Genomic DNA, 25463 nt, shown 5'->3' on the forward strand with positions numbered 1-25463 from the left:
CGCAGGTACCAGCCCTGGAAATTAGGGGCTGTACAAGTGCTGCGTATTTAACCGCCTAGAAAACGGGTGGGTGATACTCTTGTGCCTTCCCGGTTCCAGTTTCAAGAGCGCGGCAGCAGGTTGTGTTCCAGGTTGCTGAGCAACCTTAACAAGCATCACATAGCATATTTACCTGAAATCCTGAGTGCAGAGCTGATCTTCTACCAGGAGCTTTTTATAAGTTCTGGGTAGCCCTGCACTAACATGATCAACTTTTCCGTATTTATCAGACTGAATATTTACAGAAGAAGGGAAAGATATCTGTCGGCTGTGATTGGTTTGTAACATGACTCCTGTTTGACTGCTGAACGTGGTCTCTTCCTGTGTCTGTCCCTTCTTTCTTTTCTTTTTTTAAAGATTATTTTTTGGGCTTTTTTGCCTTTATTGTATAGGACAGAGTGAAAGGGGGTGAGAGAGAGAGCAGGGGGTGACATGCAGAAATGGTTGCAAGCCAGAGTCGAACCTGCAACCACTGCAGTGAGGCATCGCCTCTGTACATGGGACGCCGGCACTATCCACTACGCTACCGACGCCCCCTTTGTCTGTCCTTTCAAATCAAGGTTTTCATTTATTTGGACAAGGCGAAGCTCTGAATAGAGTTTTACAGTTTTTTTCTGCGACTAAGCAACCAATGAAATCTTGCTGACTAATGATCTTTCTGGTCAACTAACATTTGGTCGACTATTAGGGGGCAGCCCTATAGATTGGATTAGATTTGAACAGTTTAATTATCCCCACTGGGGATAATCATTTGCCACCACAAAAAAACTCATACAGACAGCAACACAGACACCACATTCACAGTACACAACAAGTACATACACAATACAACAACAAAACAACACCATAAAAAGCCACTTAAGACTAAATTAACAGCTGAAAGGTGCTGCATCCAGAGACCACATCCACGCTGCTGGAACAAAACACCCTCTAAGCTGCTGCGAATAACACTGAGGCATCCTGAGTCGCTCAATGAATGAGCTTCTGAGTCCATTAAAAACACTGTGTAATGGATGGCCTTTAAAATATATTTAAACCAAGCATGCTTCAGTAGTGAAAAACTGTTCAGTAATTAGGCAGCTGCTTTTCATGGTAAGGATAGCAGGAATTAAGAGTATCTTCTAAGAAAGAAGCTGGAGTAAATTAAGAGGTCTAAACCCTGGTTAACAGATGAAAGCTGCATAATTAGGTTGAGGTCAACATCCAGCAGAGATAGTCAGTGTTTTCCAGCATGTGACATTTAGTGGCAGATGACCTCCTGAGGTGAACAGCGCTTAGAGTATTGGAGATGCACATTGCAGTGCTGTGGGGGATTAGCACAAGGCTTTACAGAACGCTTCCAGGGTCTAAATGCTCCACATATCTACACAGCGGGGGCTGCGAGCTAACAGCTAACAGGCAAACTAAATAGGAAATAGAAATATAAATGTTTTACGTGATATAAAACTGGGACCTACAGAATGTTCTCCTTTTCTGTCTCTCCTGGGCCTTCTCAGGTCATCTGTGTGTATTTTTGTCCAGATAAAATTATGCAGCTAATAATAGGCATTGCCGACTCTGCACTCTCCTCTTCAGTCCCTCTTTCTTCCCTCTCTTTGAAAGCAACAAATCCCATCAGCACCTCGCCAGAATCGAAACGGACTTACCAAAAAAATCTGCAAATGGATCTCTGCCGCCAAAGAATTCCCTGAAAACGTCCTCGGGATTACGGAATGTGAAGCTGCTGCCGCCAAAGTGATCATAATGGCCTCCTGTAAAACATTAAAAAAAGGATATTCATCTATTCATGTCAGAAGCAGGATTATAAATGCCACTATTACTACAAATCAGAACAAAATACCAGCGCGATACCAAGATGTTTGTACTTTATTCAAACAAATAGCAGTTTATATGTTACTGATACTGGCTGAATTACTTTTAGAACAGTGGAGAAACCATACCACTAAAACACATCACGCTACAGACTCATATCTTATTTTTTAATACTCATCATATTTGGCCATTTCTACTTAAGAAGTGACCATTGAAATCTTATCAGTCATCTCCATGGCAATGACATGAATATTATGTTATCCTGAAAGACATCTCCTTACCTCCTCCTCCTCCTGAAAGGCCATCTTTGCCATATCTGTCATAAGTATTCCTCTTGTTTTCTGTTGTGGGAAGAGTAGGATTTTAGATAAGACAGAGAGACAGAAGAAACCAACAAACAGATTCCAACCCTGTTTTATTTTAAACCTCAGTGAGGGTCACATAAGTCTTCACACTATGTAGTATATGCATTAGCATCCAATTAACTGCCCCCTTACTATTTGTGCTCACCTTTATTAGTCATAGCATTAAAATAAGATATGTGCACATTTTCAAATCACATCCAACTAATGTGCGTTGTATGCATTTATTTCATCAGTTTGACCATCTGCATGTTCGACTTATTTGCTGCAAGTATCTCAAACTGTACAAAGCTGCTGTTCAACAGTCAAAATAAGGGTGTAACCATCAGTATCTGAACACATTTTACAGGTCAAATTGATAGCCATTTATGACATGACAAAACAGAAAGTAAAAGCTGAACACCCACCACACAGGAACTCTGCACCAAACCCACTCACACCAGTAAAAACAATCCTGACACGTTAACAATACCTGCGTCTTTTGACTGAGTGTGTTTGTGGTGCATAGCTGTGACTAATAACATGAAATGTTACAGGCTTCTGTTGTGTTTTCAATCCTACAGCTGAATTCCAGACATTCTCATGCTTACAGCATTACACTGGTAATTACATCCACTTAAGAAACAGAACCTTTGTTACCAGATTATCTGATAATCCTTGACTCAAATAATCATTTTGTCAATTTTAGACTGTATTTCTTTTTCAAATAAAGGTCTTTTAATGCTGCATATGTTGGATGGATCATTTTCGTATCACTTCCAAAACCTTAAGTTATCATTAATAGCAAAAACATTTTTAAACCCCTCACCCTGCCTTTGTTATCAAACATGGGAGCGCAATCTTACTGACAACTGACAACTTCAAAAACTGAGGAGCTAATGACAAGACATGTATGTTTTTTAAATGTTTACAGAAACATCAGTCATCACATTTATATATTCATCACTTAAAGGAGCTGTATGCAACATTCAGAGCATATCTATGATTCAGAGTCTGGGCCAGGATTGTCTGAACATGGCTCTCAACATGAAGTTGGCTGAGTTAGCCGCCAGCTGTTGGCTGACAGAGCTAACAACAGCAACAGTGCTTGGGTGGAGACACCATGGGTGGGGACAGTGTTATCAGCAGTAGCCACAGTATGGGTGGAGTACAGAGTGGCTGTGATTAGCTAGCCAGTGGGCTACACACACAGAGACTTACATTCATAAGTGGCCAGACACAAAGAGATTTTGACTTTTTTTTTTTCAGTTCGATCATTCATTTGTCACTTGAATAATAAAAGGTACTGGGCTTGGGCGCTATCGTGTCATTACAGTATACCAGGGTATTTAGAAATCATACTGATGCTCCTCTTTCTATTAAATTCATTGTATGTAGTGGACAGCACGTGCCGATCTCTACTGATGGAAAAGGCAGCTCAGCTAAAAGACACGTGACAGTTACGTACATCTATAAACAGCTGACTAGCAATGGCAGAAGGAGACTGTGGGGAAAAACAGCATGTTGTAACATCTAACTAAGTGAATTAAGGGTTTATTTCAACCAAAACGGAATAAGTGATTGTAGGAACCGTGGACTATCGAACTGACTGAGTAACGAGACTAACAAAGACGGTCTGGGTCATTTTTATTTTGTTTTAGCGCAGTTTGAATGAAGTGTGTTTTAAGAGTAGATAACCAGGCAATTAAGATAGTCGTAGCTCCCTGACCGTTCTATTTAAAAAGGAAAAGATAGGTAAGAGAGCTTCCAAAAGCAGCAAACTCGCTGGTCGGGGTGGGGGGAATACTGCACCATCTTACCATCATATACCTTGTACCCAGCAAAATTTCATGAGGGTATGAAGGTATGACAATGATGACAAAACGTCAGTGCCTAAGTCATCGTCATTCTCTGCTAAGGATGCCATTACTCCAGTATATCTTTACATAGCAAATAGTTGTTGCTATATTAATACTCTAAATATCATATAGAGCTCCTGTAACATGGTTATGTGACAGATTGTCTCCCTCTACAGAAAAGCTTACCATCTGAGAGCACTTCATATGCTTCTGACAGCTCTTTGAACCTTTTCTCTGCTTCCTCCTTGTTGTCTGGGTTCTTGTCTGGATGCCACTTCAAGGCCAATTTTCTGTAACTGAGACACAAAGTACCACACAGTTAAAACACAGACATTGACATCAAACCAGAGGCAAACACACAATGTATGTCAGAGACTGCAGATATTTTAAGGACATATAGTCAGTTCTCAATACAGAGATGGGAGGAGGAAAATATGTATGTACTGTATGTGTAACATCCCCCTATCCGAAACACATATCCAAGTCTTTTTTTAGTGTGGCAACCATGCCTACACCAAACACACAGACATGCCTCTATGTGCACACTCAAATACATACATGCACACTCTGTCCTTCCCCCTATCCAAGCAGAAATAACAAAGACAGCCTGACATGCAGTGGAGGCTCACACAGCAGCTTACGCTGCATCAGCTGTTTGTTTCTAAGCCCAGCAGCAGTTCCAGCAGCGGACACAAAGATGACGTGGACAAGACTATGGACTGGGACTCAGCCAGCAAAAAGGCTGCACACAATCCAGGGATTGACTCCCTTGTGGATCTGTAGAGAATAGTCTTTGTAGTCCACGTCTTTGTTATAATCTGTGACATCACCTGGCTGTCTGAAGCCTGGTCAATGGTCAACCGGCCATACTAGGTTGAACAATGCGGTGTTAGCCTTTGTAGTCAGAAGCCTGAATGTTAACTTGGAAAAGCAACAGCAGCCATAGTCTAACTCTGAATACTCTACGTTCAGCTCAAAAGGCTTTGAGGACAGTATTAAATCTTGCTCTTAAAACTTTATAACCGTCATCACATTTAATCAACAAACAAGCAGCCATGCTAGCTCTGTGGGGCAATGTTCACATCATATGGGGTTGATGGTACAGATGGGAAAGACTCATGTTAACAACTGCTAGCTTTCACGTAATCAAGTAAGCTATATGATTATAGAGTTGATCATGTGAGGATTAAAATTCTGTGCAATGACAAACACTGTAACCATAAAATTTGGGTTTGATTACATTTGTTTTCCAGGCACTTCCATATCAAATCTTTGCTTATAAATCGTGTGAGACCCTATGGTGCGCTCACAACTTTTTGAATGAGACCATTTTTAGCAATGTCTCGTGTTCTTCCAAACCCTGCGGCAAAAAGCCTTTTCTTTCCCCACTGTGAGGGTTTTTTTCCCTACGAATTTAAGGCCGTTTGATTGTCCCTGTGATCTCGCAATCAAGAGTTGTAGAGATGTCTGTATGAGTGAACTTTTTCAGCAAGTCTTCCCTTGAAGGTCTACATATTGAAATGAAAAACAGTGTGGGCACCTAATCACAAAAATTCAGAAGTACACAACCAAGCACCGTGATGACTTTCAGAGCCTACCAGCTCAACGCAAAAGACGTGATGACATCATTTTATGGCGCACAAACCTTGCTCTGGGACACTACAGCAAACATAAACTTAGCTTAATGTTCCAAGTCAGATATAAATCACAGCTTTCAAAAACGTTTCCACTTTGCAATTATGACTTGGACGCCTTGACATGAATACTATTCACACGTTGGAACCTTATTACTTACAGTAACTCCAACATGACATGAACTGAGCACTAAGTACAGCAGAGCTAGATAAAAACATGAGGGATCACCAAAGTTATTACATTTCAGCCTGAGACGAATGTCTGTACCAAATTTCATGATAATCCATCCAATAGTTGTGGATTTATTCAGTCTGGACTGACTGAGTAACCATCATTGCTGTCCTTAGAATGAGCCGCTAGAACGGCAAATAATTCAACCAGAGATCAAGAGGAGAGAGTGGGGTCATAGGCTAAAGATACGACTTATTGATTTATGTCAGTTAAGATAACATTTGACTTTGGCACCCAACTGAGTGTATAAAGATAGCGGGCTCTCAGTATTCAATATCTTTCTATGCTGGAGACTTTGCAACACAGATTCACTGGTTGATTTGATCAGCAATAATCAGTAATGCTCAACGGTTTCATCCTCTCTCGCATGATTTAACTCCACTCAGAGATTTGCTGCATTACCCAAAATAACTATTAATTTCCCCTGGAGCACATGCCTGTCGTTAATATTAAAATTCAATTCATAGGAACCTCAAAACTTGTCAAAACAAAAGGCGTTATTGAAAAACCTGTGAGGTACTGTAATTAACTGGAACTGGCCTGTTCAGTGGGCGACTGCGAGAGGTGGGTGAGTGTAGAGGGAAGGTATTTGACAGCGGCAAGGTTACAGGAAGACGAGTGGAAACTTTCTGCATTGCAGTCTCTCTGCTCCCTCTCCCTCCTTGTATCAGTTTATACAGCTAGAGGGGGATATAATTAACCTATTACACCCCTCTGAGTGGGCGACATTTAACAACAACACTGGGGGAGGGGGGTAAGAGCAGAAAACACTCAGGGGCACTTACGCTTTTTTGATGTCATCTTGCGTTGCATTTTTCGGGACTCCTAATGTCTGGTAGTATTCAAGCATGGCTCTGTCTGTGTGAGTCCGCAGTCACCGTCCTGTGCGAGGGTCCTCTATGTGGGCTCTGTGGAAAGAGAGTTAAGTTCTGTTAAGACATATTAGCTTGGAGAGATAAAGCCCAACAAACTACAACTGAGCATAGCCACGTGCGGCGGGTGAGTTACGTCCCTTTCAGACATGAGGGGTAAATTTGTAAAGGGGAGGGAGGGGGCAATGGCATTAAACAGGGTGGCAATTCCCAACAATGTAATCTACTGCACTGAAATAGAGATGCTGGGAGGAGGACAGCTAAGCTAATACAAGCCCAGCAAAATTACATAATAAGCGGGTGATCATCTCTCACCCTCAGGCTGTACTAGTGAAAATGTGAATCATGTATTGCTTTTGAAATTTGGAGATAAAGACCATGAAGCTTTTTTTTTCCCCAAACATGACCTAATGTTGAAGTTATGAAGCCTCTCAAAAACAAGACAGAACAGGTCTGATGAAAAAGTATCAGAAGATATCCAAGTCGTCTACTTTTAGCCCCAGATTTCCATCTTTTTGCAATACTCCAACACAGAGAGGGCAACCTGCACCGACACATCATTGCAATCAAAGTCATGCGCTCAAAATCTCTTCTGCACTGTGTACCTAGTTGGCTAGGGAATATCATAACAACTGCTGCCAAGATACTGAGTCTTGATCTAGAGGTAGATACAAAGAAGTATCAAACTACTAAAAGCTACAGAGATTTGACTCTAAGCTTCATGGTGTAAAACATTTCCACAGAATACATTCCGATGGAGACAGGCAACAGCGAAAAATATAAGAATCACATGGCTGATTTAGTCGCCAAAATGTCAGTGGCTATCCAACTGATCCTCCAACTAACAATCACTAAACTGTCCCTCATAGAGTAAACTACAATCGTTAGCATGTCTGGCTAAGTAGCTCACTGCATACAGACGTAACCTAGCATCACTTCCAGGGTCAGGGAGCATGTTGATAACATCAAGAGTTTAGGTTAGCGTTAGCAGCTCTGTCCTGCCCTGTATTGGATTTTGGAGAGGTTTACAGTAACCTGACTGTATCATTTTTGTAGCCATTACATGTATAGAAAGGCAAAGTCCCTCCCCTTTGTGTCACTCATGGGACCTTATTCCAGAAAAAATATGTACGGGAGTCAACCTTGAGAGATGAATAATCTTTTTATCCCATTTAAATTCTGTCATGACTTACACATACGATGCTTGTCAATTTAAAAGATAATTTTTAAAGTCAAGAAAGTCATGGGTTTCTCATTTTACCATTTAGTTTTATGTGAAACTGCTCAGTGAAGTACTTCTCTCGTCTCACACAACATATGTCACCAACACAGACATAGGCCTTGGCACAAATATATCGTTATCTTACCCAATGTGCATTATATCCACCAACTTTTTTTAATCAGCTGGGAGGTAAAAGGACGAGCAAGACCGTGCTTGCATGCGTATATCCCGGCATGAAACAAACAGGCATCGTAGCATAAGCGAGAGAGAAAGTTGAGACGTTACTTACACAAATTTTGAGTTTGTAGTCCATTTTATTACGTATTTTCACAGTGTTATACCTCAAGAGCTTTACAGCAAACTGTGGCTTTCTTGAAATCTTTTAAACCGACAAATAATATGTGTGAAATTCATGGTACAATTCTTGCTGTTGATTATCGTACATAGCTCCCATGGTGGTCCACCAGGAAGGGAACGACTTGGCCTCTTAATATCGAAGGTCCCTTTTATGGGCTTGACCAACTGTGGCAACCGATGGTCATTCACAGTGTTACTGTCACAGTGGACAACATCTTTTCTAAACCAAATATAGCCTTTAGCTGCTATTGCCTCATGTGTCCAATGAGGGTTGCCTTTGGCTATCCATATCTGTAATAATGATCTTTGTAATATTTTTCCTCTAGGTTCTACCTTCTTTTTCAGGGACAGTCAGCATAATCCACTAATGTGATGTGCAAATCACACAGGGGAGGAGGATTTTATAACTGATTGTTCACAAGAAGACAGGATCTTCCCTGACTGAAACACAGTGTGTCACAAGCTTTCTTTCAACACCTATACAAGCAGACCAGGCTCTGGTTTTCAGGCTCTGCTCTGAGGTCTATATAAAGAGCAACTAAGTGGAAGGTCTGTTTCTTCTCTCATATTAAAGCTACATACTGAACAGTACATCCCTGTATGTCTTGGCTCGCAGAATCTTATTTCACTTAAAGAAAAAAAGGAGGGAAAGACATGCTGTTCTGTTGGGTTTCATTCAGATGTGAACTTCACAGGACACAGAGCCCCACTTTAAAAAAAAATATACTTCATCATACTTAACAAGACAGTTAGTACAATTAATGCGCCTGCACATAAACAACTTGTTGGAACCAAACCATAAAAGCTGCACTTCTATAACAGAGCATAGGGGAAAAACAGACCTTAGACAAAAAAAAAAAAAAATCAGACACATATTATGACCCAAACCTGGTAAATCATACCCAAAGTTGCCACACTTAAATGGACCTTCTGAATTCCCTTCCACACCTTGATCCTAACAAATAATCCCACAGCTCAACACCCATTTGTCTTTCACAGAGAGGCAAAATCATAGATCATACAGCAGCAGAACGACTAAAACAATAAGGAAAAAGCCAAGAAAACCCACAGTCGACCATTAATCATCAAGAGATATCTTGGCTATCACATTAAAAATGATAAACAAACCAGTGAGGGCTACTTACACAGGGAGTCCACTGTGTCCTGTTTGTTTGCTATTTATAACCTGTGGCCTTTGCAGTTAGATTGTGTTTGTGTGTGTTGTGAGCGTGCGGGGGGTTGGGGGTGTTTGGCACATGGCAGTGCCAGTAAGTGACTCCTGGTTTAGACATGGCACAGGCAATAAACTCCTCTCTTTCAGATGCCTGAGTCAGGCAGTAAGTCAAAATCTCCCCCTGACACTTCATTATCTTTTTCTGTTGAATTCCCCATTTGCTGATTTAAGATCTATCTAATCCTAACCGTTAGAACGTCCTCCTTTCTGTCTCCACATCCTAATATAAACCACAATCTAAATATAGTAGGATGTGACCCACAAAGTCCTTATTTTCCTCTGGGTTTTCTCTAAAAACCAACCCAACATACTGACTCATCATATTAAATGGATCTTCTTTTATCCCCCCCCCCCCCCCCCCCCCAGCCATTACTGACCCACTCACCTGCCACCAGTTCCCCTGCAGCAGCGAGGAGTTAATGGACACTAGTGCCTGCTAGAGATGTGGTTACTCATGGGTCTGCGCAGTGTGTGTATGTGTGTGTATCCATGCATGTATGTGCAGATTTATGCCTCGTGGTGGCTTTACACAGCTAACCCAGATCTGATGGATTCCTGCTCCGCTCAGCATGAACTATGCCTCAGCGTGAGCAACAGATGTGGGTCAGTCAATCCCATGATCTGTCCTGAAATTTAGTGGGAGTCAAATGAATAATAAAGTTAACAAAGACACAGGGCTTGTTCTTGTTCTTGTTAATTAGAGCAAAGTCAAAGAAAAACAGATGGAAAAGCAGCATTTTGCCTTTTTTGCCATAATTTTGACAAAGCTTTTGTGCTGTGCAGGAATCTCTGACCAGTCTAACAAAATTATTTTGGTATTTTTTCAGTAAACTGACTGTGGGAACAGCTGTTCCCATAAATATTTGAACATCTGGGAATTTCACAGTTTAGTTTATTTCAAGACAAAAACAATTACAGTAATTTTCAATCACCGTCAAAGTTGTCTTCAAGGACCTTTTTCTGTTTGGTCGTAGTTTAAAAGCTGAATGAAATACAAGCCTAAGAAGTGATGGGATCATATATGATTTTATCATCAATCGCAATAAAAATACAGCAAGTTGAATGTGGTGGATTTCCATTATCAAGATAATCATGAAAATCGTATCCAGCAGCACCCAAAGAGACGGCTGGGCAACCAGCAAAAAAAGAGACTTGCAAAAACAGGCTGCATATGCACCAACCTCAAAAAAACAACTTCATATCTTAATCAAGCACTGGCATATTTCATATATATGAGATATATGCCATTTCAAACAGTTAAGATTCATTGTTTTTAACTAAAAAGGATGTTCACTGGAAAAAGATGTGTCATCTGGGATGCAATAAAAATATTTGTTTCCTAACAAAATGTAAGATAAAGAGATCCCAGTATATTTTAGTGCCATTTTAAAACTTTTAATCATATTTTCATGCTAGTTCAAAGTATCTTTTGGACTTCAAAGTGAAGCTAAGACAAATCATGGCGATGACAGCCAGTTAGATGCAGTATGAGCAGCCAAAATCAAACAGGGCAGATGGCCTTATTCTTCAGAGAGTGATCAGGTGAAGACCTCAGTGACGAGCTGATTCTCCCATGTATACAGGAGCCAGCTGTTGTGGTTTGGGTAACTTGTGACCATCTCCACCACCTACTCTTGACAAGTGTACTGAGGACAACTGACTGAAAGGGTAACTCAGGGCAGGACTTTTGGGAGGGATTTATCACCCAGCTGGCTTTGAAATGGGGGATTCCCGGGAGCAACGAGGGGCAGATAAAAGGGAAAAGCAACTGCAAAAATCGATGGATAGCTGATGAAAGGATTATTCAATGATTTAAAAAGAAGGTTGCCAGAAGAAGACCTTACGAATCACCATTACACAAGTGTTCATGGGATCAGGGGCACTGCATGTCAACAAAGGTTAACAGCAGTCTGATCTTAGCATTCTCATCTTTTGCATGAAGCACTGACTCCATAGGAATCTACATGCGATTGTGGAACAAACGCTTCCTGATAAAATGAGCAGTGAGAGATTACAACAACAACTGTTCAAGTTTTTTTTTCAGCTGTGCAGTACTTGTGTGTCAAATAAGGTTCTTCCCTTGAAGGGGCAATATTGTGTAACAGTAGATAATGAGACGAAAAGTCAAATTCTTGAAATGGTGAATCAGAATAAACACAAGCGAAGCTGGGAAAGCAAATGTGTTCAGATATTTTATCTAGTATCTACTCATTTATTTAGACTGTGCTTTGAAAAGACACAACTTACATACAGCAATTAAGCTGTAAATTCCTGGTCAGAGTGTATAAATAATTGATAATCAAACCCATTACAGTGCATCAATACTTGTCTTGACACCAGGCCTTGAAGAACAGGTTAGAACAAGTTTTCACCCGCATTCAAAAATCATTAGACCAAAGTGTCTAGCATAATGTATAAACACATCATATACTGTAGATGAGTTTCACTGAGGCAGTATATTTTACAGATAGATTTTAGTTAGGATTATAGAAACAGTAAACATAAATCTACAGAGTTGGTTGGTTGGCAAACTTTAAATAACTATAAATATGAATGAAACACCACAAGTCATAAATTGCAGTAATAACTCTTTGTGCTGCAACTTCTTTTTGCATTTCTGTCAACATATACATCATATAAATCCTATATATTTGTGAAAAGTCAGTGCTGGCTGAATAACATCAGCCTGTTGTTGACAGATACTGTATTTCAGCTTCAGTATTTAGAGGCTGTCCAAACCTTCATGTCATAAGACATCCACACTAACACTCCACACATCATGCAAAACACTAGTCCATATGCTCTAAACTGCTTTATTGATTTTAATATGGGTTTATATTAGCTTAAGTGTACACTGAGTGGCTGTATCACTTAGAAGAAAATAAATAAATATAATAAAAATAAATATTTAATACGTCTCACCACAAACTCAATACTGTCATACACAGATAAGCACTGACGGCCTACAACGTGACTGGAATTTCCCCAACAAGAGACCATCACAAGTTATCATCAACCCTGAAGTCTTGCAACTGCATACTTTCTATATGCAACATCAGGGCAGTATCAGCAGATAATCAGAGTATGGTCTCGTAAAAGGTGAATCGGTGTTGTAAAAGCTTCTAAGATTTACATCAGCACAGCAATTCCCCAGTTAATTACCTGTAAAGCAGCTCTAGGTTTTATCTCTTGATGAAAGTATCTGATTAGACTCCAGTATTTCGGTTTCTGTTTTAGTTTACAAATTACAGTCCCTATGCTCAAAGTCCAAATTTTCCCTACAGGCTTGATTTTTTTACCTGCAAACCCAGTCTCATGCTGTTTCGAATTTAACACAGAGTCACCCTCACTGTGACTGCAATCAACAATGGCAGCTGGAGTAGGTCTGTCAGTGTCCAAGAGCTCTCAAACACCACTACAAATCTGACATTAACAAGACAAGAGCACTGGACAAAACGGGCTCTGAGTAGCCGAAAACTAACTCCTAACACAAATCACAGCTGACAGAAGAGAGACACAGATGACAGCTAAGCACAACACACTAACAAACATCTACCTTATCTAGCTGAAATGAGTCATATCAAGAGTTTGTGATTCAAAAACTAAACAGCTGGCACATGATCAGCAGCTCATCTGAGTTTTCTAGGGGACTTTTATCTTTACTTTCCATTAGTGTAACATGTTCTAAGAAGCCATCATCCTGTGAAGACCTCATTTACTGTAAACAGCAGTGAGCACTGTCCTCTTGTACAGGGAGTCCATTTACACATTTGGATGTTTGGGAAATCCAGGGGAGGAAATAAGATCAGGGTGTTTTTTCTTGACAACTGGCAAAATAATGAGAAGCAAATACTGCTTCAGAGGGCAGCAACCATGCACTGGTTAATATTTCATTCAACACAGGTTCAAAAACTTTATTAAACATTACTGGCGAGCTGACTGTGCCACAAATAATTGTTACATCTGTATTGATAATGGTCAACCAAACACCAACTTAACTGGTATTTATTCACTTTTTAGCACTGTATTCTGATTTCCCCACAACTCATAATGAAGGGGCAACCACAGGTCAAACCTGACTGATTTATTTTACAAAACTGGCTAAACTGGTCAGCCTCTGGAGTCACACCAAGAACCTCTTTTTCAACCTTTGTATGGTAGTATTTACACACGTCACATATCTCAAGTCAAACAAGAAATGCTGTCTAAGTGCATCCTACAGGTTTCGTTTCATCTCATCAGCACATTTGTTTTACTTGTTATGCAGTTGTTCTCCTGTTTTTATTGCACTGAATTTGGGTCTAGTCTGGTCATCAAATAGATAATAGTAATACAATCCTAATTAACAGATTTTAATATCTATAACCATAAAGTAAAAATACCAAACTTTGCTTGTCAAAGCCTCATAAGATTGTCAAATGCCAGAAAAAGGGTGAAAAATGTCAATTTCAAGCTCTCAAATCCCAATAACGATGTTTTCTCAATGATATGTCAAACAATTAAAAACTAAAAATATTAAATGCACAATGATGCTCAAATTTGAACAGCTGGAAATAGCATTTATTTTACCTGGTAAAAGACGTGAGATTAATCAACTGTTAACTGATCTGTTGTTTCAGCAGTACAGCCTCATATTTGTAAAGTCTTCTCATTTTTATTTACATTTCATACCTTGAAACTGAGATTTTGTTTGTGGCTCATCAGCCAGTAGATGAAGCAACAATGGAAATACTGTTAGCTGCAGTCGACACTGTTATATTTCTGTACTTTATTACGCTTAAATATAGTATTGCATGTGATTACTTAAGTCCGTGAAGTACTTCCTCTCTCCTAAGTGTCTGTAACCAATGACAACCATCAGTGAAAACAAACTCTAACCTAAATTAAAGGAAACTATAAAGTTAATTTATTAATATATACTTAAATATAGTATCCTTGCCTAAATTGGGGAATATGCCAACTGAAAAAAAGATGTCTTCTTCTACTGTAGATAATTTTCCCAGAACTTTCTAGAAGCTGCTATCAACAGGAAAATCAGATATTACACACAGCAGACTTGAAGCCGAATTATCATTTATGAGCTGTATTAACAAAAAGCATGAAAATATTAATTAAATAGCAAAAACGTTACATAACAAGTGAAAGCATCTCTAAAAATAGTCCTAACTTTAATATTGGACTGGCACTGACAGACCTTCACCAACTAGCACAGTCTGGACTGGTGACACAAACATATAACTATCTTTATATCTTATATTTTCCATTACATGCTTTACAAAACGTTTACAATTATCATAAGCTCCACAGCATTTGTGTTAATAAAGCTAATATTGTAGCTAGCTGCTAACTTGTCATTATTTCGGTTGGGGTAACGTTAGCTAAAGCCGGGCATAAACAAGGAGCTCCACACATTTAGCAATGTTTCAGGCTAGCTTAACTTAATGTCAGCAGGTACTTTAATCTGTCCCCAAACTGAAAACTACATCTGTGATAAAATAATAATGATAATATATATATAATTCATGACACCGACGGCAGCGGGGGACATCAGGTTGCGACACCACAGCATCCCCACATGTAACGTTTCCGTTGTGTTTACCGCCTCCTGAAAACACCTCCAACGGTCGTTCAGCGAGGTAAAACCGCGTCGACACACACTGCTAACAGCTGTAAAATAAGCGCTCACCTGTTAAAAGGAAATGTCCGCTCAAAGGCCCTCTCTTTCGTCGCAATTTGCCCGTCTTCAGCGGAGTGAGGAGTGTGTGACTGCAGCCGCTGGTGGCTGGGTGCTGGTGGTGGTGTGGCTACTGATAACGACTAGCCCACTATGCTGCAGATGCTTTCAGGGACCGTCGGATATCGGAATTCCCACGCACAAGGATGGGCAGCGGTTGCCCTTCAAACGAGATTGGAGGGGTAATTGGGCTTAATTTATCTTTTTTCTTAAACTCATTTTTTTTTATTTCAACTTCAGCATTCTGTACAATCAATATAGTTTTTACATAGCTCACATAGGACATAGTGCTTTGATCAAATATACAAACAGCTATCCTGGTTTAAGACAAGTACAGTGAAGTGTTCAAGTGCACTATGATGTTCCTGAGATTTCAATTTGCAAGGAAAAAGAAATACAATTAGATACCAATAATAGTGATAAATTAATTTTAAAAAAAATGTGTGTAAGTGTGCATACAAACATACCTGTTTGACTACATGCACAGCCACGAGTAAAAAGAGAGGAAACAATAAGATAAGATAAGATAAAACTTTATTGATCCCACACCTGAGAAATTCACATTCACAAACGGAGATAGAAAAAAGATTAGGGAAAAGCAAGAGAAGATAATAAATGTAAATAAATAGAGTTAACTTCAAAATATAAAAGTGGGACGAGAAAAGAACGGGGATATGGATTTTAGAGTTCCCTTACTGCATTAACAAACTCATTACAGGGCTCCACCTCTTTATGAATTGCATATGAATAAACCTCAATGCATATGTGATTTGTTCCATCTCATACAGTCCCCATATTTTTTTAATCCAGATGTTGTACACTGGAGGTTCAGGATTCAACCATCTAAATGTGAGAGGATTTGTAATAGAGTGGGATTGCTCCGAGTAGGATCACCCCTGGATCTTTGAGGATATTTTGATGGAACACTGCTCTCAGGGCATCTAACACATCCTTCCAGAAGCTGCTTAATTTGGTGCAGGACCAAAAAATATGAATGCTGTTTCCAGTTTGAAGGCCACATTTTCTCCAGCACTTGTCTGAATTGGGTGGAGCCCACTGAGCTGGTATTTGTGGGGTCCAGAAATATCTTATTACTTTCCATTTAAATCCTCGCCAGATATTGGAATTAGTTGTCAAATGTGCCTCACTACAGATATCCCTTCAGGTGTCTGGTGATATTTAGTTTGATGTAGGGGCGTCGGTGGCTTAGTGGATAGAGCAGGCGCCCCATGTACAAGACTGTTGCCGCAGCGGCCCAGGTTCAACTCCAGCCTGTGGCCCTTTGTTGCATGTCATTCCCTCTCTGTCTCTTTCCCCCTTCACACTTACCTGTCCTGTCAATTAAAGGCTAAAATGCCCAAAAAAATTATCTTAAAAAAAAAAAAAGACCAAAATGTTAATATCCACAGTGCAGCTGTGGCTCAGTCCACCTGTACATTTTACCTAACCTTGAGAACTTGTCATGTTTTTCTTTGTCAAACTATTCTGGTGACTTTTACTATTTTTGGGTGATATTGCATTTACATTGTGTGTATTCTTAAACATCCATCCATCCATCCATTTTCATCCACTTATCCATGGCTGAGTTGTGGGGGCAGCAAGCTGAGCAAAGTACTCCAGACGCCCCTCTCCCCAGCAATGCTTTCCAGCTCCTCCCGGAGGATCCCGCAGTGTTGCTAGGCCAGATGAGATATGTAATCCCTCCTGCGTGTTCTTGGTTTACCCAAGGGCCTCCTACTTGTTGGACGTACCCAGGGGGCATCCTGATCAGATACCCAAACCACCTTAACTGGCCCCTTTTGACGCAAAGGAGCAACAGCTCGACTCTGAGCTTCTCAACCTACCTCTAAGGCTAAACCCAGCTACCCTGTGGAGGAAACTCATTTTGGCTGTGTGTATCTACGATCTCATTGTTTAGGTTACTACCCAAAGCTCATGAACATAGGTAAGGGCTGGAAGGTAAATGTAAATCAAGAGCTCTGCCTTCCGGCAGAGCTCCCTCTTCAACACAACAGTTTGGCACAGCGCGCGCATCACCACTGACGCCACACCAAACAAATGTATTAATCAAGTTATCACAAACTAGCTTAAGAAATCTGGGGCAAGGCAGTGTTCCAGTGTAGGAATACCGGTTATTTTCTAGAAATCTGGGTAAAATAGGTTGGGTGGTTCAGGGAGGGCCCACACCTCATTCTTGCTCCACAGGCCACGTAGTCAGTAAACCCACCCTTGCTTGGATTGACATGAAATTCTCTCACTTGCAACTGAAGCATCACCAGTACAAATAAATGCATTCTTTCAAATGCGTCAAATGTTCAAAACTGTGTAGCTCATGTAGGGAAATGCTGTTAGACAATTATGATTACAAATGAGTACTAAAGTGAGAAAAAAACAACAACACCAACAAAAAACATACAGTCACGGTGTTCAAAAATATTGCACTATGCTGGAGTCATATTATTACTGCTGTGGCACCAGTAAAGACAAAGAGTTCTTTGTGTTGAACTCTTATGTCACAATCAGAGTATTTGAGAAGAACTCTGGTTTTATGGCCCAGGCTGAAACCTTCTCCTATCTAACGACTGATGAGGCCATGAAACATTCTTTTGTGAATTCTTGTACGGTGTCGCCACAGGGAAGAGATAGCTGCAAATAATATTTTGTTAAGTAAACATTATTTTGAGTTAGAATTTATTGATATTGATATTATCATATTACATGTAAAAAAACAACACATGAACATACAAACAGACAGAAAAAAAGCAATATTTACAAATAATGAAATCCATCCATCCATCTTCTAACCGCTTCATCCTCTTGAGGGTTGCGTGGGGGGGCTGGAGCCTATCCCAGCTGACATTGGGCGAGAGGCAGGGTACACCCTGGACAGGTCACCAGACTATCGCAGGGCTGACACATAGAGACAGACAACCACATTCACACAATTTGGAGTTATCAATTAACCTAGTCTTTGGACTGTGGGAGGAAGCAGGAGTGCCCAGAGAGAACCCACCCTGACACGGGGAGAACATGCAAACTCCGCACAGAAGGGCTCCCACACCCGGGATTGAACCGGCAACCCTCTTGCTGTGAGGCGACAGTGCTAACCACCACACCACTGTGACGCCCTCTCCATAAATCATGGAGTGAAATAAAACAACCTCCCTATATAGATAAACCCATAGCTTAAACCTTTCTAAAGGTACCATTGTTACAAAAACCTTTCTTAGTATATGATATAAATTACCAATTATCCCTGATCCCTGAGTATAAACCAGTCTAACATATGAAATATGAGCACCAATATATATTCTACCAATATATATATTTATGTGTATATATGTGTATATCCTGAATATCATGTATTTATACCTTATCTTAAATTGGTGCATGCTTGGACATTGCTTGAGCTCCACTTTCTGTTCCATAACGCCACTCCACATATTCAAATACTAAAACTTTTTCTGGTTGTACATACACTATGAGTTTTTGGAAATTAAATAATCCCCTTTAAATGATAACCCCCCTCTCAGACATTCAATTGCATAAACAATGGATGATCTACTTTTACAGGACAGTTCCTCTATTCTGCCGCTATTGTGCTCTGGAACTGGGGAGCAAAATAAAAGTTGCATAACCCATCAGAGCCCATTGTTCACATAAATGTATACCAGAGGACCGAAAGCATGGGGTAGGTCTGGACAACAGTAAAACTAAACTAAAACTGAGGCTATTAAACACAAATGTTTGCACTCCTGTTCACTTAAAGGCTGGTTTGAAAGCAAATACCATCAGAATAGCTGCTACGAAGGTTTTTACGAGGGGCACTTGAACGCACCATGTCTTTGAATGTCGACAGCAGCGCTGATTCACTGACTTGCTCACACATCCATGATGACACCCAGCACACCCAGCGAACAGAGGACTGCTTACACTGTACACATGTGCATTGTGCATGAACTGACACACGAGGCCTGTCATGAGCCTCTGATATTCTTCACCAGTAAAGGAACTGGGCTGATTGGCATGCAGGGAGCAAGAACCAGGACTAGCCAGACGGCTCTCTGCGCCATCTGTCGTGTACTGTGGGAAACAGGTGACCTATGACTATTTTAATTATCAGCCTGGCCTACAAATTGCTGCTGTGGAGGACCATCCCTGCCAATAAAAGAGGGGAAATGTGCATGGATAGGAGCAACAGTGTGTCTTTAAGTGACTGTGACCTCAGAGACCCTTATTCACAGAGGAGTTATGACACATTGTACTAGAACAAGTACAGGTATTACTAATACTAACAATGGCTTATATCTATTTAGATGTACAGCTCCAGGGCCATTATGTTGTATATGCTGCTTCGCTGGCATGGCTTACTGGGACACTACATGAGGAAGAGCCAGCATTAATGTTTATGTTACTCTGTTACCTTTCATACTATGACAAGACATCATCGGTTAACATTTAAGGATGTTTAGGTGGTCTTGAATGCAACACTGCTACCCAGTAAAAAGCATGGATGTATAAAAAGAACTGGATACAGCATTGGAGGCGAGGGCCCGTTCATGCCTGACAAAATGTCTGCGAAAAAGCTCCTTATCTCAAAATTTTGACTTAAGTTAAAACTGTAAAATACTAACATGCAACACAAGCTGCCTTGGCACATGGTTTAAGTGCAACTTTTAAATGTCTTACACACCCACACAGGTGTTTCAAGATCCTACTCATAACTTTAAAAGCATTTACGACCTGGCCCCAGATTATATCTCTGTCCTTGCACGCTCACCCTGAACGCAGTCTGGTATCTTTAGGCAGGAGTCTGTGTGCTGTTATCATATCTGTGTTTTAGAGTAAAGGGACCAGAGCTGCTCCTGTGAGGAACCATGATTGTGAAATAACCTGCCAGAGGAACTTAACGTCTTCTTTTAAATCACATGTTGAAGTGGCTTTCACTGTTTACTTGATTGTTTGTACTTTGTGGTCACTCAGATTTTTGGAAGTGCTATATAAATACATTTTATTATAATTATTATCATTATGTAAGGTGTGCTAGGGAGACGTCACGATATACCTGCCCACACAGAGGAGGTCTAACCAGGTACAGTAAGTGTAAACACCCTCACCAGTGTGTAGGGCCTGTATTAGATGATGCAAGGGAACAAGCTTTAAAGGTACACGACATAGGAATTTTCGGCTACTGTTTGTAAACAATATCGCCAGAAAAAGTGAAAGCCAACCACTTGGTGTGTGACCTAGCTTTATTTGCATTTTGTGTGTGTGTGTGTGTGTGTTTGTTTTGTTTTTCGGCACTGTGTCAGCAATTTTTTTTATCTTCCTCTTGGATGACTGCTGCTTACGATCTGGGGCCAGATGCACAAAACATCTTAAGTTAAGATTTTCCTTTAAGTCCTAGTTAAGGTTTCCTCCAAATAAAATTGGTTACTTAAAATTTTCACTTAAGTACTTCTGGTTTTCTTCTTGTCTTGGTCTTATAATTACAAAATTACAAAATTTGTTGTGTTTTATTTTGGAGAACTGTATTCTTTCAGGCATGCATACACACGCACTCACACATTAAAAAACAAAACAACAAAATACAGTCCCACCTTTGAGAGCTCCAGACCACTGCGTCTGTGCATGCTGCCATCTTGAAGGGCGATGTCCACATCCCTTGACTGTTTCACAAAAGACCTTAGCAACCAAAGAAAGGTTAAAAATAAGAGTACCTCTGACTTTATCTTAACTGCAGCATGGCAGAGTTTATGGTGATAAATAAAAAAAAATCCTAACACACCCCAAGAAGAGTGTTCTGCGACCAGGAGAACCCAACTAATATACTGATTCTACATTTTAGATTAGACTTGCAATATCTTCCTGTAATTGTTTTCTGTTTTGTGGTATTTAGGGATCAAATTTATTTTGTAGTTTGTGCTTTCTACGATTGTTTTCCTCCTGACATATAATCATTTCCTCCTCTGACCAATATGGTTTTCTTCTCTTCTTGACATTTTTTCCACTATTTAACCATAAGCCAACTTTGTGAGATGATAACAGGCATCACAAGTGTGAATCCAAGCAAACGAGCTGTCTCCATGGAAACTTTTACTGCTGGAAAATCTCTTTCAACACAGTAAATGAGTCAATGTTGTTCCTTAACTGAGGAAACCCTTTGAGTGATTCTGTGCAACTGTGTAAGTCCCTCAGCTAGGGAGAAACTTATCCTTAATTGTCATACTTGGTGTTTGTGCAACCAGTCCCTGGTACTTTGTGGTTACCTTTTTCCAAAGTCCAAACCTTACATAAACACGCTGTGCTCAAGAACATCCCGAACTTTGCAAAATAATAAGAAATTGGTAAATCCAGGTAGAGGGCAGAGTCTCTGTGGATGAATACACTGCCACACACTTTAAGTAGGTCATAAGTGATGACTGAGAGGGATTACATTTGAATGACTCTATGCATTGTTTTATTTTTAGGGAAAATCCTTCATAATATACCATTAAAGTCAACACATGAGAGCCCAACTTCAATTAAACTCAATGCAGGAATAGGCTTCCATATTTTCAAGTTGCAGCTCAGAAACACTGGGCAGGATACAGAGGATCTGGGTTACAAAAAAAAAAGAAAACCAGAAGGCTGAACTCATCATAACCCAGAGAAACAGATTGAAGCAGTGCAGGTTATTGCAGTTTTGAACCGAATTGAGGCTGAAATTACAGACTGGCATTGATTTTAAATGGAAAATGAAGGTCGTTCTTGCCGTTAAAGCCGGCTGGAGCTCTTGCCAGCAGAGGAAGACCCAATGAAAATGACAGATGGCTATTAATTATACTGGACATTATGGCCAGTCAGTATCTAATTAGACTCATTGAGCAGGAGGAATCGCAGCAATAGATATCATGCACAGGTCATTTTTTATCATACAGTCGATAGCTTTTCTCTAAACGTACTCAGACGCTGACAAATGCAGAAGGTTAAAACACAAACAGTGATCAGTCTCGACTGTAAACTGCAAAGCAGCCTCAATAACGGAGGCCAAGCTGCTGCTGCTCACATGCAAATTTTTGTAACCCTCAAATAAGGTTGGCCCACTCCCTGTTCATGTCTGGACAGGCAGAGCGCACCCTCCTAACGCTGCACTGTCTCACACACACGGTGCTATCCTAATGTGCTGCTAAGCCAAATTAATAAACCTGCATTTTGCTTGAAACCTCTTTGGGCTTGTTTCCATGTTCATAAAGCCAAATCTGAATTTCTGGTCTTTCCTGTTGCAACCAGGCGGCCAAAGTGTATTAATTATGCATCTTTGAAATGTTTCCAAGGGGTCACCAGCACAATGAGCTGCGGTTTAGATCATTTCTTTTATTATAAGCTGGCACTGGTGGAAGAAGGTGCCCGATTTTACATTAAGTGTCCAATAAATGCACAATTGTTTTCCCAAAATGTTCCTCATGCAGTACCACTGGCTGACCACCAGATGGCACTGTTTTATAACAAAACCCAACCTGAGAGGGTGCAGGATATTTTCTCTTTGATGCAGTACCTGTAGCTATGAATGTCATCCTGTCCCGTGATTTGTTGCTTGTTCATTAAAGACTGGAGCAGGTATGATTAACTTGTCAGATAATGCCTCCACGCAGGGCACACTCTCATCTGGTTTAATGCTCGCTCTCCAGGCGTGCACAGTCGATGGCACTTCTGGAGTAATCTTGTGCAAAGTAGGCTACAATCCACAATCACCCTCGAGTGATTTTTGATGTTTCCTTGCTTCCGCGGCAAGATAAACAAGCCTAAAAGCTTCAATTAGCTCTTAAAAGGCCTATGAGAAAGCTAAAGTATATTGCGCGCCGAGGATGATTCATAACATCCTGCATTAACTTTGTCAGTTATAATCCATCACGAGGTAATAGTCTTAAATAAATCTCATAGTAATTGAGATGAATCCCTCATTTCAATGACAAGTCTGTTTTTTAAGACCCAATTATCACTTTGAGTTCCCTGGCCCAGCGGATGTGAGGGGTTCGGGCTCTGAGAGGAGAAGTGGGGGGCAGCAAAGTTGGCTGTTTCAGCAGGGAGGAGAGATGGACCCGGTCCAAAGAGGGATGGATAGCTTCCTGGGCTGTACCGCATCAGAGGGCAGGTAGATTTATGACAAACGCACACAATCTTAATTTGTGCTCGGGCCGATAATGCATCTCAAGGCCAGAATAGTTCTGCTCAGTGTTTCTTAACTGGATGTTTCTTTAATTATATGTCAGAGGCCATAAAACTCAGGAGGAGATTTTCCCACAAAGCACTGTTTTATGTCTCGGTCATTACTGTAAATTACAAGCAACAAGAAAAGAGACTTATGGAAGGAAAAATGCAAAAAGAAAAGTGGGTTTATTCATTTCCATACACTCCTTTTTTTCACCCTGTTTGTACACTGATCATTTGTGAGCCTTATCAACTGTTGTTGCTCTCTCAGAGCAAACGTCAGGGCGCTGACCAGGGAAGAGATTGTTCACCTTAGTGAGCATGTGTGAAAACACAAGGCCTCCACTCATCACACAAAGAAAAACAAACCTGTACAAATACTAAATAAAGGAATAATACAAGAGTAGTTGTAAACATATACATATTCACAAATCCATAATTATAGAATACTTTCCCTCCCCAAATTTAGTCCAGCAATATGAGCCACTTCCACACTTCAGATGGCATGAGCACACTTACGGCATGGTTATCGGACATGACAGTTAATAGTAGTAATAATCATAGGAGAAAATCGCAAAAGTTTCGGTGACCTCTATATGAAAATGCATGATGGCTATACACAAGCTCCTCCACCTCCGCAGCCCTTGGCACACCACGAGGTGGCTTTAGAGTCCTACAGTCTGTCCCTCTGTCTTTATATTGCCTTTTTTATATGATGCCACTTAATCTTTGGTGAAAAATAACTGCCCGTTCATGTTCGATTACACAAGAGAGCGGCTGCTGCTCTTGTTTTTGTTTCAGCGCATGATATTTCCCGCTAAATTCAAACGCATCGCTGTTCTTCTAAAGTGTTCTGACACGTAATTAAACATTTAACTTACTTAAAAGCAACACAGTTTTAAAAAAAAAGGCTTCCTACCCTGCTTCATCCTTGCACCCTCTTTTTCTTCAGTATGCAGGTGATTATTTCCTCACCCTCGGCTTCGGCTTGGCACTCTCTCTCTCTCTCTCTCTCTCTCTCACACACACACACACAAACAAACACAGTAAATCAGGCAGGTCAGTGCATCAATATGTTTTTTTTAACTCTAAAGTCTTTCTCTTCCAAGCCATTACTGTGGCGTCGAGTCCAATGATGCAGGGACAGAGAAGCCTTCGCCCCCCCTCAGCTCAGCTCGAACCCGGCGGAGGATTCGATAGCGTACAGCAGCTTGTTCCTCATCAGCTGCTGGTCACAGAACTCCGGGAGCTTGAGCAGGTTCATGCAGGTGCTGGCGGTGGGCAGCCGCTCCAGGTCGTTGCCTCCATTGTGGATGCAGAAGGCCGGGTAGAGCTCCTGCGTGCACACGTACAGTAAGCTGTTAATGCACACCTGACAAATTGGCCAGAACATTCTGAGGCATTTAAAGACAGACAAATAATGAGATGTGAATCAACCCGTGTCAGTGATGATGGCAATGTCCAAAGCAATCCCGATTAAGCAATAAATGTCAGACTCCACAGGGGGATAAATGTTAAAAGAGAGACGTTAACATTAAGGTAATACAGTGGAAGTATAAATTTAGGAAATCAGGTTAGTGCTTGAAAGGTACTGAGTGGGAAACTGGCCCACAGTTTGACCCTTGGATGAGACACTGAAGGAATGGTCATTTCATGTTGTCTATCTGGCATTTTTTAAATCAAGCCTCCTTGTGATGAGGCCACCTCATCTGCAGACCGTGACACGGACCGTTTCCATCACAAGCCGGGGCTGACGAATAAGCTCCTCCACCCTGATTTCATCCCGCTATTTAAAGTTAGCGTACGCGGTTCAGCGGCCATACTCGCCCGATTAAATGGCTCTTCAGGGGCTTAGCCGTAATGACCCCATTTTTCTGACAATTACCGTATTAAACTATCGTTGCTTATTGAGAAAGTGCCATTACCACGGCTATCAT

At 40.7% G+C, this 25463-nt stretch overlaps 2 protein-coding genes across 4 annotated transcripts in view; both read right to left on the reverse strand.

Annotated features, from left to right (window-relative positions):
- Positions 1-15424, reverse strand: part of dnajb6b (DnaJ heat shock protein family (Hsp40) member B6b) — a 34174-nt gene extending 18750 nt beyond the window's left edge. For 2 of the 3 annotated variants that reach the window (XM_033639053.2, XM_033639054.2), the window contains exons 1-5: positions 15289-15424; positions 6703-6825; positions 4238-4347; positions 2133-2192; positions 1686-1790 (exon numbers count right to left, since the gene is read on the reverse strand). In XM_033639053.2, the coding sequence (XP_033494944.1) occupies positions 1686-1790; positions 2133-2192; positions 4238-4347; positions 6703-6767 (340 nt within the window). In that variant the 5' untranslated portion in view covers positions 6768-6825; positions 15289-15424. Of the gene's footprint in view, positions 1-1685; positions 1791-2132; positions 2193-4237; positions 4348-6702; positions 6826-9513; positions 9533-15288 lie in introns of those variants that run through there. The other variant, XM_078162579.1, reaches the window with a different exon arrangement.
- Positions 15425-23693: 8269 nt separating this feature from the next.
- ube3c (ubiquitin protein ligase E3C) overlaps positions 23694-25463 on the reverse strand; it is a 33878-nt gene continuing 32108 nt past the window's right edge. The window contains exon 24 of the mRNA XM_033639110.2: positions 23694-24862. Coding sequence (XP_033495001.1) covers positions 24692-24862 — 171 coding nt within the window. The 3' untranslated portion in view covers positions 23694-24691. The remainder of the gene's footprint in view (positions 24863-25463) is intronic.

This window comes from Epinephelus lanceolatus, chromosome 20, assembly GCF_041903045.1.
Source record: "Epinephelus lanceolatus isolate andai-2023 chromosome 20, ASM4190304v1, whole genome shotgun sequence".
NCBI classification, from domain to species: domain Eukaryota; kingdom Metazoa; phylum Chordata; class Actinopteri; order Perciformes; family Serranidae; genus Epinephelus; species Epinephelus lanceolatus.